We start from the raw sequence: 15,547 nt of genomic DNA on the forward strand, positions 1-15,547 counted from the left end.
AAAATGCAGTAGAGATAGTAATAGAAACTTTTCATTTTTTTTTCTGTTTTTTTTGTCAATTTTTTTTTTCTTTTTGAATAAAGATAAATATGAAGTTTTAATCGTATAGAGTTTTATTTTAATAAAATATAGTATTTTAAAATAATTTAAATTCAAATAATTTAATAGTATTTTGTTATAGAATACTATCACTTTTTGTTAAACATAGTTTTCACTTTTTTGTCGACACTACCATATTCAATTTATCAACGAAAAGACAGAAAATCCAGATATATGCGGACCCGACTAGAATGAAAAGTGCAAAATACAAAAAGTACACTATTGTCTCTATCGAAGCAAATGAAGATTGAAATCTACCAATGACTATCATTAGTTTTCAAATCTACAATTTTTAGACAAATGCTATCTTCAATTATCAACAATTTAGAGATTGATTTTTAATTTTCATTTATCTTACACTTATTTAAGTAATGTTTCTTTAAGTATTGGAACATCAATTTTTAATTTATTTTTGAATTAACTTAAGAACATATTTAAATTATCAAATTTTCTTAAACACTAATATATTGCATTCGGTATTCACTTTTAATTGACAACATTATTATAAACTATAATATTTAGACACCCATAATAATAATCTCACCTAATAACTAATAATATTTTTTCTTTAATTTGTATTGTATCACTTTCAAATAATATAGAAAAAAACTAGCATAAAATTTAATATACGTACCTCGCAGGTAGCTTTTCGTTAATATATATATGTATGTACATATCATCGATCCATATAACTATTATATATTACAAAACTTTATTTCCAAAAGTTGATAACTACGTTCAAAACTTCTATCTCGATCTATGGTCATAAAAAATATATGAAGAGTTTTAAAGTTTTCTCTTCTTAATAAAAAAAAGTTATTTTATTATTTATTTTTTTTTTAAAAAAAAAAAGTAAAAGAGAGAAAAACACTAACAATATATAATAATCTAAAATTTACGTAAGAAATCACACACCATGCATTACAAAGAGCACTACATATTAATTTATATTGATGCCTAGCTAGCTATTGAAAAAAGAATAAAAACTTTTGAACTAAAACTTAGTGCATATATAATTTCAACTCATTGTTTGAGTATATATTATAATTATTTATAATTAAATAATGTAATCTTAATATTATATTAAAAGTTGAATTAATCCCACTAACTTTAATGGCAAGTGGAGGAATATTGAAGTATATATATAATAATAAATAGTGTATATATATTGTGTGCTAGCTATTATAGTGTTGTCCATCATATATATGTATCCAATAGAGAAGCACATTTAGATTTTAGAGATACTTGTTTATTATATATTGGCAATACAACTAAAAATAGTAATTAATTTTAATATAGATATCTTTCTTCTTTTCTTACTTGTATATATAAAAAAACAAACAACAAAATATTTGTTCTACAATAATTCTACACATACATATATGATGAAACATATTTGGTGTTGGTGTTTTGGAGTCTATATTCTAATTATTATTGGTTGTTAATTATTTGTGTATTTTGTACTACAATAATACCTAGCTTATTCATGGAAGCACTTGGGATAAAATCATAAAAGTATAAATTTGTGTCTATTTCAATTTTACAGCAATGAGCAATGTGTCCAACTATTTGTGTCAATAGTTTTTAATTTTTATTGAAATATTATTTGAACAAATAAATAATTATCTCTCTTATTGAAAATAAATAAAAATAATCATAAATTACTTTTAGTTAGAGTAACAAAATTATTTGTCTCATTATATACTATTTATGATCTTTGGCTAAGTGATGTGATTATTTTTTAATAAAAGATAATATTTATAAATATAATATTAAGTTGGTGTAATTAAGTTAGATTGTATATACATAAAAGTCAAGTATTTAAATTCCATCACTTAAGTTTACTTTTGTTCCAGTCTTACAAAAAAAAATAAAAAAAATAAAAAAATAACGCCATCCACTTTCAATCCTGAGTCTGTCACTAGTTATAATAATTGTATAAATATTATGTCTAGTGTGATTTAATTTATATAAAAAAAATAGATTAATTAATACTTTATGTACTAATTTAATCATTGTAATTAACATGAATTCAAAAAAAAAATCTCATTATAAATATAGAAAAATTCTACAATGCACAAAGGAGTGTATCGATGCACCCTTATTTATTTCAGAATTTAGAAAAAAAAATTAATCTATTTTTTATGATTGTATATGTTATTGTTATTTAAAATATCCTGTAAAATTTTGAAAAATTCAAAAAAAAAAAAAAAAGGTTCGTCAAAGAGTGTGTTGTATGTATGATTTTTTTATTTAATTTATACGTGTGTAAAACAGACAGTATGCATATTAATAATTCTATATTATAAATTATTTTAAAGTTCTCAAAATTTTACTGAATGTCTTCAATAACCATATATAACGTACACAAATAAAAAAATTAGATTAAAAAATTCTTTTAGATACCAAAATAGTTAGGAATACAGCAACAGTGACAGACCTAGCTTAGGAATTATGGGGGTTGTAGGGTCCACCGGAAAAAAATCACATATAAAACCAAATATTTTTATTATAATTTAATAATTATATACCAAAATTATAAAATAGTCTCCACAAATAATTTTTTATAACAATTAAACCTTTTAAAATTAAATAAACTTATTAGGAAAAATTTTATTTTTTATTAAAGTAAACACAAATATATTTTATAATAATTAAACTCCTATAGATCAAAATTTTTGAATCCATCACTGTGTATCAATATACTTATTTTAGTGGGATGCATTATAAAAATACCCTTAAATATATACTTAAAAAAAATAATAGTGTGTATGCATGAACCTCGTGGCATGTTAAGTGAAATTATAATTTTTTAAAAAAGTCTATAATGCACCTCTTTAAAAGAGATGTATTGATGTATATTTATCTATTTTGGTATATGAAATAATCTTTTAGTCAATTTGTTTTTTCATGATCATGTACGTTATTGCTATTTAAGATATTTTACAAAATTTTAAAAAATTTAAAAAATTTTAACATGCTGAAATTAGGGTTCAAAGCGTGTGCTGCACGTGTGACTATCTTATTTTATATGCATGTAAAATAGATTATTTGAACATTGCTTATTTGAATTTTTTAAAATTTTATAGAATATCTCAAATAATTATAATATACTCGGATATGAAAAAAAAATTTGACTAATTTTTTTTTAAAATGTCAAAACGGTAGATGGTAATATATTCCTTTTATTAAAAGCACCATAACTTTATATTTTGTTAAAAAAAACAATGATTGGTTAATGTAATCGTTAAAAAAAAATATATGATGTCAAAATGAAAATGTATAATATTCTTTTGAGACATATATATTTCAATTCAATCTAGGGGATGCCCCTGTTTGAATAGTTTATTCTCTTATTATATTTTTTTAGCAATGATCAGTACTTATAATAATAAATTATTTAAAAGTTCAATAATATTTATGTATATTTAGAATGAATGGGAGAATATACCCACTGCATAGCCGTTTGGCATTACTATATTGACCAAATTAAAGTCCCCTTATTATATTAGTATTAATATATAATTAAGAAAAAAGCAGTGCCAATGTTAATGGTTAAATATATACTAAAATATGTAAATTTTTCTATGTAGATTCCGATATTTTGACAACAAATAAATTAACTAAAAATTAGAAAGCAATTCATTATTCGTTTTATAGAACATATATATATATGCAGTAAAGAGTTAATTTCCTGTTGAATCTAATAATAATATATAACTTGTTCAAATAATAATATGTATATCAATTATCAAGTGAACAAAATTATATTTTATATACAATAATATTATTTTGACATAGGGATTAGATTACTCATGAATTTATGATGTCTATATTTGCAATAAGTCTAAAATTCTCCTCAAAATAAGATAACTCACCGTCTAAACAAAAATGATGTTTTGTCAAATCATAGACTGCTAAATTATTGATGCGAAATACATGACAAAAGCCTTTGTTTTGTAGATTGAATAAGCCTTAACCAAGTGGCCTTGAGAGTCCTGAACAATGACCCTAGCACTATAGCCATTTGCAGCTTGAAATGTCGCCCAATCCACATTAATCTTAAGCATATTAGAATCAAGTTTCGTCCAATGCTCCTTACCCTCAAAAGTTTCATGGTACATAAAGAAGGTCAATTTTTCGAGATTGAGAATGTTTCCATTGAGTAAGGATTAAACGTACATAAAAGATTATACCAACTGCGTTGTACATCTTTTTATTCCATATAATGTCATTCTTGGACCTCCAAATGGACCAACAAATCATCACAGCTTCCTCCAACATGTTTGAACCATTCGAACAAACCAGATAATGAAACCAAGAGTAGACATTATGGTACTGTGTGGTAGAGAAATCAAAACCAGATCTGCTCCAACAAGAGAGAATGCAAGAAGATGTGGGAAATAATTTCTTCATCACCATGACAGAATGGACACTCTAACCCCGCATAAACATGTTTAGTAAGAAACTATGTTCGAGTTGGAAGAGTTTTAGTAAGAGCCTTCCAAACTAGATGTAAAACCTTGGGAGGAATCCTACTTTCCCACAGTTTAAGCCACACCTCAATTTTCAAGATAGGATCCCAAGCACCCTTCATCTCTTAAAGATAATAATGGTAAGTAAATTTTACAAAGTAAAAACTAGGGTATCTTTTGCCCAAAACCAGTTATCAAAACCATTCGAAGAGCTCAATGGAACATTCAATATCAACTCATAGTCCCTAGAATCAAAAAGATCACTAAGCACCTCTGTATCCCACTCCAACCTATCCACAATCATCAAACTTTGAACTTTGTTATGTTCTAGACCCAGGTGAGTGGGCAGGACATAAGGGTGAGTGTCATCGGGCAACAATGGAGTGTTTAAGATATCAGTATCTCTCCCAAAACCAATAAGAATTCTAGCCCCTGCTTTAATCAAACTTTAGGCTTCAAAGATGCTACGCTAAATGAAGCTCGGGTTATTTCCTAAGGAAGTAGTTTGAAAGGAGCCACAAGGGAAATACCTTGCCTTATAGACACGTCCCATAAGTGAATTTTCAAAAAGCACCAATCGCTAACCTTGCTAACCCAACAAAGAAAGATTATAGTCATAGAGATTATGAAAACCAAGGCCTCCAGCACTCTTGCGAAAGCACAATCGATTTTAGCCCAACTAGCTCACACCCCAAGACTTCTTGGAATCGAAATTCCACCAGATGTTGGCCATCAACTTTTCTAACTAACTACAAGTTTTCAAGGGCAGCAAGAAGACTGACATAGCATAATTGGGAAGGGCTTGAGCCACAGTCTTTAGTATAATCTCTTTATTGGCCTTTGATAAACATTGACCCTCCCAGCTTTGTATCTGTTGTTGCATTTTATCTTTCAGAAATCCCAGAATGGCTGTTTTATTTCTCCCCATATTACAGGGGAGCCCTAAATAATTACTGCTCTCATTTTCTTCTACCATGCCCAATCTTGCACAGAGTCTAGTATGAGTGTTCACACAAGTATTAGTGCTAAAGAAAATGGACGATTTTGCAAAATTGACCTTTTGGTCAGAAGCATTCTAAAAAATACTCAATAAATGCAGAACATTACCAGCTTCCCTATTATTGGCTCGACAATACACGTAACTGCCATTAGCAAATAACAAATGCGATATGATAGGAGCCCCATTAGTCACTTTACAACCCTTCAAATCCCGCATCTTTCAAATCTCTTTATAATAAAAGTGAAGCCTTTAGTACATAAGAGAAACAAATAAGGAGATAATGGATCCCCTTGGTGAAGGCCACACTCAGATATGATAGGACCCAACTCACAACCCCCATTAACAACCATGTACCAAACAAGATAAATTATAGCTAGGATAAGAGCAACCAATTGTGGATCAAATCTTATCTTAAGCATCATAGTACAAAGAAAACTCCAATCGATACGATCATATGCCTTGCTCAAGTCTAGTTTCAAAGCAATATAACCCTCCTTGCCCTTGTGCTTCTGTTTGAGATAATGCATAACCTCAAACGAAACCAAAATATTATTTAAAATCAATCTACCATGCATAAAAACGCTTTGAGTATCTGAAATTACTTGGGGGAAGAATGCCTTTTAGTTGATTAGAAATCACCTTTGAAATCATTTTATGAAGCACATCACACAAAGATATAGGTCTCAAGTCTCCGATAGTAACTGAATGTTTCTTCTTAGAAATAAGAACAATATTAGTTTGGCTCAAACCATTTAGTAAAGAACAAGGATTAAAGAACTCCCTAACCCGAGAAACAATATCTTGACCCACAACATCCCAATATTTTTGGAAGAAACCAGGAGTCATTCCATCCGGGGCATGAGATTTATCTGGATGTATTTGGAAGAGTGCTTTACGAACTTCCTCATTAGAGACATCATGAAGGAATCTATATCCTGTTCAGTTGAAATAGAGGGCCTGATATTATCCACCACATCATTCTAGCTCTAGCATTATCCAAGTTGTTATATCAGTATTTATCAATTAAGTAACAAGTCTCACATGCTTTAATAAAATATTTCTATAACTATTTGTAAAATGCTACCTCAGATGTTAAGCATGCATGTATTTAATAGCAATATTCTTTTCTTTTTCTCCTATGATAAAATTTTAGGTAAATACCATTTTGAGCCTTGTGTTTTGTAAAAATTATTAATTGGACTATTTGTTTTGTTAAATGACAAAATGGACCCTGTATTTTCCAAAATAGTACAAATAGGACCCTGAATTGATTTTTTGTCAAAATAAAAAATTTAATAATAATATGATCTAAATGTGTTATGACAAAACTGTTTATATTTTCTGTATTTGTTCGTGTTAGGAATTGTCTTCAAGTTAATTTTTTTTTTTTAAAAAAAAAAGTTGTCAAAAATTAAGCTCAGAGTCTTATTTTTACTATTTTAGAAAATACAGAATCTATTTTGTCATTTAACAAAAAAATGGTCCAATCTGTAACTTTTACAAAATACGAAATCTAAAATGGTATTTACCCTAAAATTTTACTCTCCATTGATCTCTATTGATATTGCTGTGTTAAATTGTAAATAAAATTAAAAAAGATTGTAATATTGTTTGTAATTATAATAATGTATATTGAATTTAAAGATGCTAAACCAAATTATTTATAATTAAGATTAATTTGCGGTATAAATTCTAAGTTTATGTTCTTGTTGTAGATAAATATTTAAATTTAATTTTTGACGATAATAATAACTAAGTTATATTTTTGAAACTTCGATAGGTACATGGTCATTAAGTGTTAAGTTAATAACCACATGACAGTACTTGATTGATCCAGGTCATTAAATTTTTATTTTTTATATAAAAATTAATTCAAATATACTAATAAGAAAATAACACGTAGATAATAACTTGACACGTAACGACCAGGTAGGGCGGACCACATAAAAGCGAGGCGGGGCAGTCGCCCTCCCTAAAAAATGAAAAAAAAATATATATGCAATTTAGTTAGTTATTACATATAATTTGTAATAAAAGATAGTATTTATAGACATAATATTACTCTTATGACATGTTTACTTAAAGGAAATAAGAATCAATGGTATGATATTGATTCTCATACAATTGTTTACTAAATTTTAGAAAAAGAGAATGTAATGAGGTCCACACTTGAGAAAATAAAGAGAAATGTTATACTCCCATTTTTATAAGAAATATTTTTCTCTTTCCTAACTTAGTTTATTTTAATTTTAATTTTATGTCCTTTAAATCTATAAACAGAAAATGATTCCATGTTGTAATAATAACAATTTTATCAAATTAAAGCATTCTGATTATCTTTCCTATTTATGTAAACAAAATAATATGATTATGATTTTCTTTTCGGAAAGTTAAGAAAATAGCATAATAAAATATTATTTTTGATTATTTTAAAATGGATTTATTTTTCTAATTAATTATTCTGATTATAAAAGCATGTTAAGGGTTCAATTTAATTAGTTATTATGTATATTTGTAGTAAAAATTAAATTTTAAATATTTATTTACAGTTAAATTTTTAAGTGTTTTTGTCAAAAATTAATCTATAAGATGACCTATTTTTCATTTGAAACATATGAGAATGATGTGTCTGAATCGTGGCCGTTGATTACAATTAAAACTACGTGTGGCAAATCTGATGAATAATGATTAAATTAATTAAATTAATAAATGTAAGGTAGCAGTTGGTGGAAATATGAGAGAGCCTAACGTGGTAATCGAGGCAAGCATCTGATGATCGCGAATTCATCCACGTTGCAAGAACGGGCAGGTCTGCCCGGGAACCATGTTGAGAGGTAATTAGTGGCTGGGAAGGATCGGGCAGCAATTACGGTCAGGACATAAATATCTGGCAAAAGACGCACCCAACAGCTCTTAGATATTTTCATGATCTATCCACCAATAGGAGAGAAGCTCTTGATCCACAACAGTCAAATCTAGCTTGACTGACACGTGGCCCAATCACATGCCTGGAATATATCTAGATCCACTCTCATATCCCCATACCCACATGCCCCATCCTCTATCATGTACCATGTATACCATGTATCATCATCATCATCGCCATTCGAAATGACGATTTTACCCCTCTATTATTATTATTTTAATTGAAGCTTTGCTACGTTTCAGTTTTCTTGGGGGTCGGGAATTTGGGGAATAATAAAAAAGTAATTAATTATTTTATTCTTTATAGGTAGAATATTTCAGTTAGATCATCTCTGTATAAATAAATAGTAAAAAGTTAAAATATAATGCATTTAATAAAAAATATACTTTAATAGTGTACTAAAAAGTTAGTTAAATTTAGCATACAGTAAATTTTGTACCAAATTTAGCATAAAATTTGGTCTTAGGTAAATAAAAGTTTGGGTAAATATTATTTTAAAGGGTAAATACCATTTTGGACCCTGTGTTTTGCAAAAATTACAGATTGGACCCTGTATTTTGTTAAATGACAAAATAGACCCTGTATTTTCTAAAATAGTAAAAATAGGACCCTGAGCTTAATTTTTGACAACTTTTTTTTTAATACAACCAACTTGAAGACAATGCTTAATACGAATAGATACAAAAAATGTAAACAGTTTTGTCATAGCACTTTTAGATCGGATTATAATTAAACTTTATTTTGACAAAAAATCAATTCAGGGTCCTATTTGTATTATTTCAGAAAATACAGGGTCCATTTTGTCATTTAACAAAATACAGGGTCCAATTGGTAACTTTTGTAAAACAGAGGGTCCAAAACAGAGGGTCCAATTATTTTGTAAAAGTTATTGATGAGATCTTCTCTTTTGTTAAATGATAAAAAAAATCTTGTATTTTTCAAAATAGTAAAAATAAAATACTAACTTGAAGACAATATCTAATACGAACAGATACAAAAAAATATAACTAATTTTGTCATAACACTTCTAAATCAGATTATTATTAAACTTATTTTAATAAAAAGCAGTTCAAAATCTTATTTGTACTATTTTAAAAAATATAAAATTTATTTTATTATTTAATAAAATAAAAAATCTAATTAATTATTTTTGTAAAATATAATATTCAAAATAATATATACCTTAATATTAATTATCCATGTTTTCATATTACATGAATTTCAATGAATATTTACCTTAATAGTATTTATTACATAAAAATAAAAAGGACAACATAATTTTGTCTGTATGTGATTGATTAATGCATGAATATTAGATCTAATATTCAAATTATGATATTTTTCTTGTATTGTGATTTTATTCACTATTTTTTTTATATAAATCTTTATATATTAGAAGTACATATCTAACGACATTTCTTGGTTTAACAGAATATACTTAAAAATAAAAGAATATTCTGTTAAATTTAACGATGTTAATAGCTCCCGTTAACAAATAAATAAACCCGATAATTAAACCCAAAAAATTAAACAATCTTTTTTTTTTAAATTAAAAAAAAATCATCTTAGCCACATATCTCTCTAACAAACCGGATATTCCAAATTTTTTGAAATTTTTTTGTTATTTTTAGTATCTATGCTGTCGGTAATGACTTTTTTTAAATCAGTATGAAGTTTTCTTAAAATTAAATAGGAGATCAAATCACTTGCTTCAATGTCTTGAATTTGTCATTAACTTGTTGTTGTTGTTCTTGCAGGATAAGCAATTAAAACACTTGCTGGTGTTTTTCCACATTAAAAAAAAAGTGAATTTGCTGACTGACGAGGTAAAGTATAAATTAAATTTTTTTTTAGGTTAAATTTTTGAGTACATGCTTGTTGCCCCTAATTTTGCCCAATATAAGTGGACCAATCAGACAGGGACACGTGGATCAAGCAATTCATAATATTTGTTAAGTCTTTAGGCCATAAGATAACATCCCGGACGTAGGTCCCGAAGAAGGCATATGGAACTCAATATGCTCCCGGAAGCTCACACAACGCTAAGGCATCTCCGCGAGGTGTCAGGTTTCTCCTGAGCAATCAAGTCGCATTAAATGCCGCATGGGAGGAAACGTGTTGGGACTGCTACACACAATAAAGTCTGACGGCACAACCTCCAACCAGCAGCGCCACAGTAATGATCATTTAAGTCTAGCAACGGCTACACTGTGAAGAGTCACGTCAATCAAAAGGCAATAAGGACATTCCACATAAAAACCCTATAGCACCTAGGGATTTGACCATGCATTACCCATGGTATATTCATTGGGAATACCCAACTTTATGGATACTTACAGATACACCTGTAAGGACGATTCTAGGGATTACCCCACCAAAAACACTATAAATACCCCCTCAAAGCTCATTAAATGGGATCGAGAATCTTGGGCTGCATATGAGCAAGTAGAGTAAATACTCACCAAGAACATTCTCTGTATTTATAAGGGTGAAATTCTCCCAAGTATAATCTCTGTATTAAATACATCCATAAATAACAAAGACTCGTGGACTAAGGCTCATTAACGCCCCAACCACGTAAAAATCCTTCTCTCACTTTCTTACAGCTCAATAATTTTATAATATTTTATTAGTTGCCGAAAATCTCGGTCAACATTTTGGTGCTTTCATTGAAAGCTGAAGAAAGCTACTGTAAACAAACATCTGACTTCACAAGCATGGTGGAGACTAGAAGTACTCGTCAGCCTCGTCCTCTCGAAGACGCTCAAGACCCAATTGAGGAAGATGTAGCCTCAAGAGCAGCAGAGGAGTCCGAGGAAGAAGAAATAGTCCCCGATGATGACTACGAGGGAAACCTCGACGAGTATGCCTATGACGAAGGTAGTTACTCAGAACTGGTGCTTCTCAGACAAAAAGCTATCGATCACGAAGCTGAGATCGAAGCTCAGAAAGCGCAAAACCAGAAAATGCAAGAAGTGATGCTGGCCATGCAAAAAGCCATGGAAGCAGCTGGCATTCACGTGCACCCCAAGGCAATGACTGCTGGACTCGACAAGGAGCCAGCGACGTCTTCGCCTAATTCCCAGCAGCAGAAATCTAGGGAGCCTAGCCCTATAAGATACCCTGCTGAAGGGAATCAAACAAAAAACCCTACTTCTACCCCAGGGCGAAAGAAAAAGGTGCAGGATCCGCGAAAGGTCCGCTCAGATTTCCCTAAAGGGAAAGGTCCGTAGAGGGGCAAGCCCCAAAAAGGGAGCCTTGTCCCTCAGGATCGAGGGGACTGAAAAAGCGTTTCCGTACACCAAGAGCCTGGGGGTAGAGGGAGAAGAGGACAGAGGTGTCCTCCCGTTGATCTGAGAAATCAAATCAATGGGAACCAAGGTGATCTCCGAGATCACCTTGACCAAAAAAGATACGGACCCGCGGTCTCCACGGGTACGTTGAATGAAGGAATTATGGCGAAACTCGCCATACTTCGAAAAGACATTGCCCGAGTCTCCCGGAGACAGAAAGGAGATGACTCCGACTCGGACAGCGAGGATCGAGAGCCCTGTGCTAAACACATCTTAGAGGCGGAGCTCCCTAAGAACTTCAAGATGCCCGAAATGGCAGCTTACACCGGGAACTCCGATCCTAGCGACCACTTGTCACGGTTCAACCGTGTCATGACGGTCATGAGGGTCAACAATGACGCCAAATGTCTGTGCTTCCCACTTACCCTAAGTGGGTCCGCGGAGGAATGGTTCAAGAAACTGGAACCAGGATCCGTGGGCTGTTGGAACAAACTACAGACCAACTTCCGGAGACAGTTTGTCGCCGCAAGAAAGGTCAATCTGGAGGTCAGTGCCTTGACTAATATCAAGCAACTGCCCACCGAGACCTTGAAGAATTACATAAAGAGGTTCCGAGAGGAAGCCTCGAAAACCAAGAAAGTTGACGACGGACAACAGCTTGCACTTCTCCAAGCAGGCATCCGTACTGGGACTCCTTTCTGGAATGAGCTGCAGCAAGAAGGAGCTGCTAGGCTCCAGGACTTCCAGAAGAGAGTCCAAAAATATATCAACCTCGAAGAAGCCCAAATCGTGGCTTATGGAGGATACTATCCCACCGGAATAGCAGGGTACATGCCCGGAGTATCGCCCTCGGGCACTGCCCCGACCGCAACTCCACAAGCAAGTGGCATACAATTCTCTGCTACCCCCGGATATAGCCAGGGCCAAGCCTTGACACCGGCATCATCCCATTTTGGCAACCCGTCCGGAGTGAATGGACAAGCTCCTTCACACTCTGCTCCGGCTGCTAGCCTGACAGGCCCTTCCCAGGGTTCGAGGAGTAAAAGATCCTCCAAAGGTAGCACCCGGACGGGAGAGAAGCGACAGAAAAAGGGGTACACCCCCCAGTATACTCAATACACGGAGCTGTCGGACTCCCAAGAGCGTGTGTACTTTGCTACTAGGCAAAATACACACTACCGGAGACCACAACCATTGTACAAAGATAGCTCCCGGAGAGATCCGAGCAAGAGATGCGAGTACCACAACGAGATTGGTCATAGCACCAGTGAATGTAAGAATCTCAAAGACGAGATAGAAAATCTAATCCGATTAGGCCACCTCTACGAGTGGATCAAGAATAGGTTGCCCCACCTCAATCCGGGTCAGGCGACTGTGGGTATGCCTCAGGGAACACCGGGGGGGTACAGCAGGAGTATTGGCTCCAGCTGCTCCCACGGGTGACGCCCAGCATATCCCCGGTCTGCCGCCTCGGCCTAATGGGAGGGTAGCCATGATCTCCGGAGATCCCCATATCGGAGGGACTACTCGCAAGGAGCTTAAGCGATACGCCGGGGCCGCGAAACACAATGAGGTGTAGGAAGTTACTCAGCTCCCAGCTCAAAGGCCCCGGTTGATGGACCAACCCATCACGTTCACGGAAGAAGACGCCAAGACGGTGCGCTTCCCTCATCATGACCCGTTGGTCATAGAGACCCCCATCGCGAATAAGGTGGTGGCCAGAGTCTTAATTGACAATGGAAGTTCCGTGAACTTACTCTTCAAAGAAGCCTTCACCGCGATAGGCTTGACAGACCGGGACCTCTCACCCAGTGGGTCCCAGCTCACAGGGTTTAACGGGACGACACTTATCCCAATGGGAAAAGTAAGGCTCCCAGTCACCTTGTGCCCGGACACCCCCCAGAGCACATTCAAATACTGCACCTTCGTAGTGGTGGACTGTCCGACAGCCTACAACGCGATCCTCGGCCGACCGGCCTTGGTGGACTTTGGCGCAGTCACATCGATTCGGCACCTGTGCCTAAAGTTCCCTACCCGGGAGGCCGGAATCAGAACTGTGAGGGGAAACCAGGGGGAAGCAAGACAATGTTATAATGTCGCAACCCACCTGCCCGTGCTAATGGTCCGGGAGTCAGCTGAGCCAGAAGTGGCTGAAGAGGATGAGTTGGACCCCCGTGTGGGGTCCGAAAGAATTGTGGAACCAATGGAGGACGTCGAAGAAGTATCAGTGTGCGACATCGACTCCACCAAAGTACTCCGGCTAGGGAAGAACCTAGATCCGGAGGAAAAAGAAAAAATAATAAAAACACTGAAGGGCGCCGTCGACATCTTTGCATGGCGCCAAGAAGACATGACTGGCATAAGCCCTCATGTCATTACCCACGTACTCAACGTCAATCCGGACATGCCTCCCATCCAGCAAAAGCGAAGCCCGCTCGATTCGGTGAAAGCCGAAGCTCTAGAGAAAGAGGTGGACAAAATTTTGACTAACGGCATGATCCGCGACGTATACTATCCAGAGTGGCTGGCTAATCCGGTCCTGGTGCACTAGCTTCAGGACCGATAAGGGGGTATATTGTTACCTAGTCATGCCCTTCGGACTGAAAAACGCTGGAGCAACCTATCAAAGAATGGTTAACCGGATGTTTAAAGGCCTCCTGGGGCGAAACATGGAGGTTTACGTGGACGACATGCTCGTCAAATCCAAAGCATGCAACAGCCATGCAAGCGACTTAGAAGAATGCTTCGAAGTTGTCCGGAGATACGGCATGAAGCTCAACCCAAAGAAGTGCACCTTTGGGGTCAAATCAGGAAAGTTCCTGGGCTTCATCGTCAGTCAAAGGGGGATTGAGGCAAATCCGAAAAAAAAATCCAGGCTCTCCTGAGCATGCCATCCCCCAAAAAACATAAAGATGTGCAGAGCCTGACCGGAAAGGTAGCTGCTTTAAGCCGCTTCATCTCACGGTCCACGGACAAGTGCATACCCTTCTTCAAAGTGCTAAAGAAGTGCCAAAAGTCCGAATGGTCAGACGAGTGCGAGGAGGTATTCAAAAAGCTAAAAGAGCACATGGCCAAGCCTCCTATCCTATCAAAACCCGTCCTCGGAGAAGACCTATTTCTTTATTTGGCCGTCTCCGAGCACGCGGTCAGCGCTGCCTTGGTCCGGGAAGAAGAGAAAACTCAGCATCCCGTGTACTATGTCAGCAAGCGCATGATAGGGGCCGAAACAAGATACCCGGTCATTGAAAAACTGGTGTTTTGCCTCCTGATGGCGTCAAGGAAGTTGAGGCCATACTTCCAAGCCCATCCGATCAAAATTCTGACCAATCACCCGCTCCGACAGGTCCTCCAAAAACCTGAAGCGTCCGGAAGGCTCCTCAAGTGGGCAATGGAGCTAAGTCACTTCGACTTGCACTACATACCCCGAGTTTCTATAAAAGGCCAAGCCTTGGCGGACTTCATTACTGAATGCAACGAAGCCGAGGCAACCGCGAATACGCCGGTACCGCCAATCCCCACATGGAGGGTATTTGTAGACGGAGCCTCCAATGAGAACGGTTCCGGAGCCGGAGTGGCTATGGTATCACCAACCGGACTGCGACTCCACGCGGCCCTACGGTTTAACTTCGCAGCTTCAAACAATGAGGCCGAATATGAAGCCCTGATAGCAGGGCTGAAATTAGCAAAAGCTGTAGGAGCCAAAAGAGTGGAAGTCTATAGTGATTCCCAACTGGTCGTAAACCAGGTATCCAGA

General features: G+C 34.8%; 1 protein-coding gene across 1 annotated transcript; it reads right to left on the bottom strand.

Moving 5' to 3' along the window:
* Positions 1-5,777: 5,777 nt before the first annotated feature.
* On the bottom strand, positions 5,778-8,649 carry LOC115719286 (uncharacterized). The gene is made up of 3 exons (XM_030648269.2): positions 8,583-8,649; positions 6,214-6,509; positions 5,778-6,083 (listed from the first exon to the last, which is right to left on the bottom strand). The coding sequence occupies exons 1-3, from the start codon at positions 8,647-8,649 to the stop codon at positions 5,778-5,780; spliced, it is 669 nt and encodes a 222-aa protein (XP_030504129.2).
* Between the last annotated feature and the right edge of the window lie 6,898 nt (positions 8,650-15,547).

Source organism: Cannabis sativa, chromosome X (assembly GCF_029168945.1).
Source record: "Cannabis sativa cultivar Pink pepper isolate KNU-18-1 chromosome X, ASM2916894v1, whole genome shotgun sequence".
Lineage (NCBI taxonomy): Eukaryota > Viridiplantae > Streptophyta > Magnoliopsida > Rosales > Cannabaceae > Cannabis > Cannabis sativa.

What these genes read in the sequence shown, in the direction of transcription:
- LOC115719286 (XM_030648269.2), bottom strand. Translation starts at nt 8,649, where the DNA reads ATGGTACATGATAGAGGATGGGGCATGTGGGTATGGGGATATGAGAGT. An exon ending in TGGATCTAGATATATTCCAG is followed by an intron (nt 6,510 to 8,582) that starts GCATGTGATTGG and finishes TCAACTGAACAG; the next exon opens with GATATAGATTCCTTCATGAT. An exon ending in TTCATAAAATGATTTCAAAG is followed by an intron (nt 6,084 to 6,213) that starts GTGATTTCTAAT and finishes TATCTCAAACAG; the next exon opens with AAGCACAAGGGCAAGGAGGG.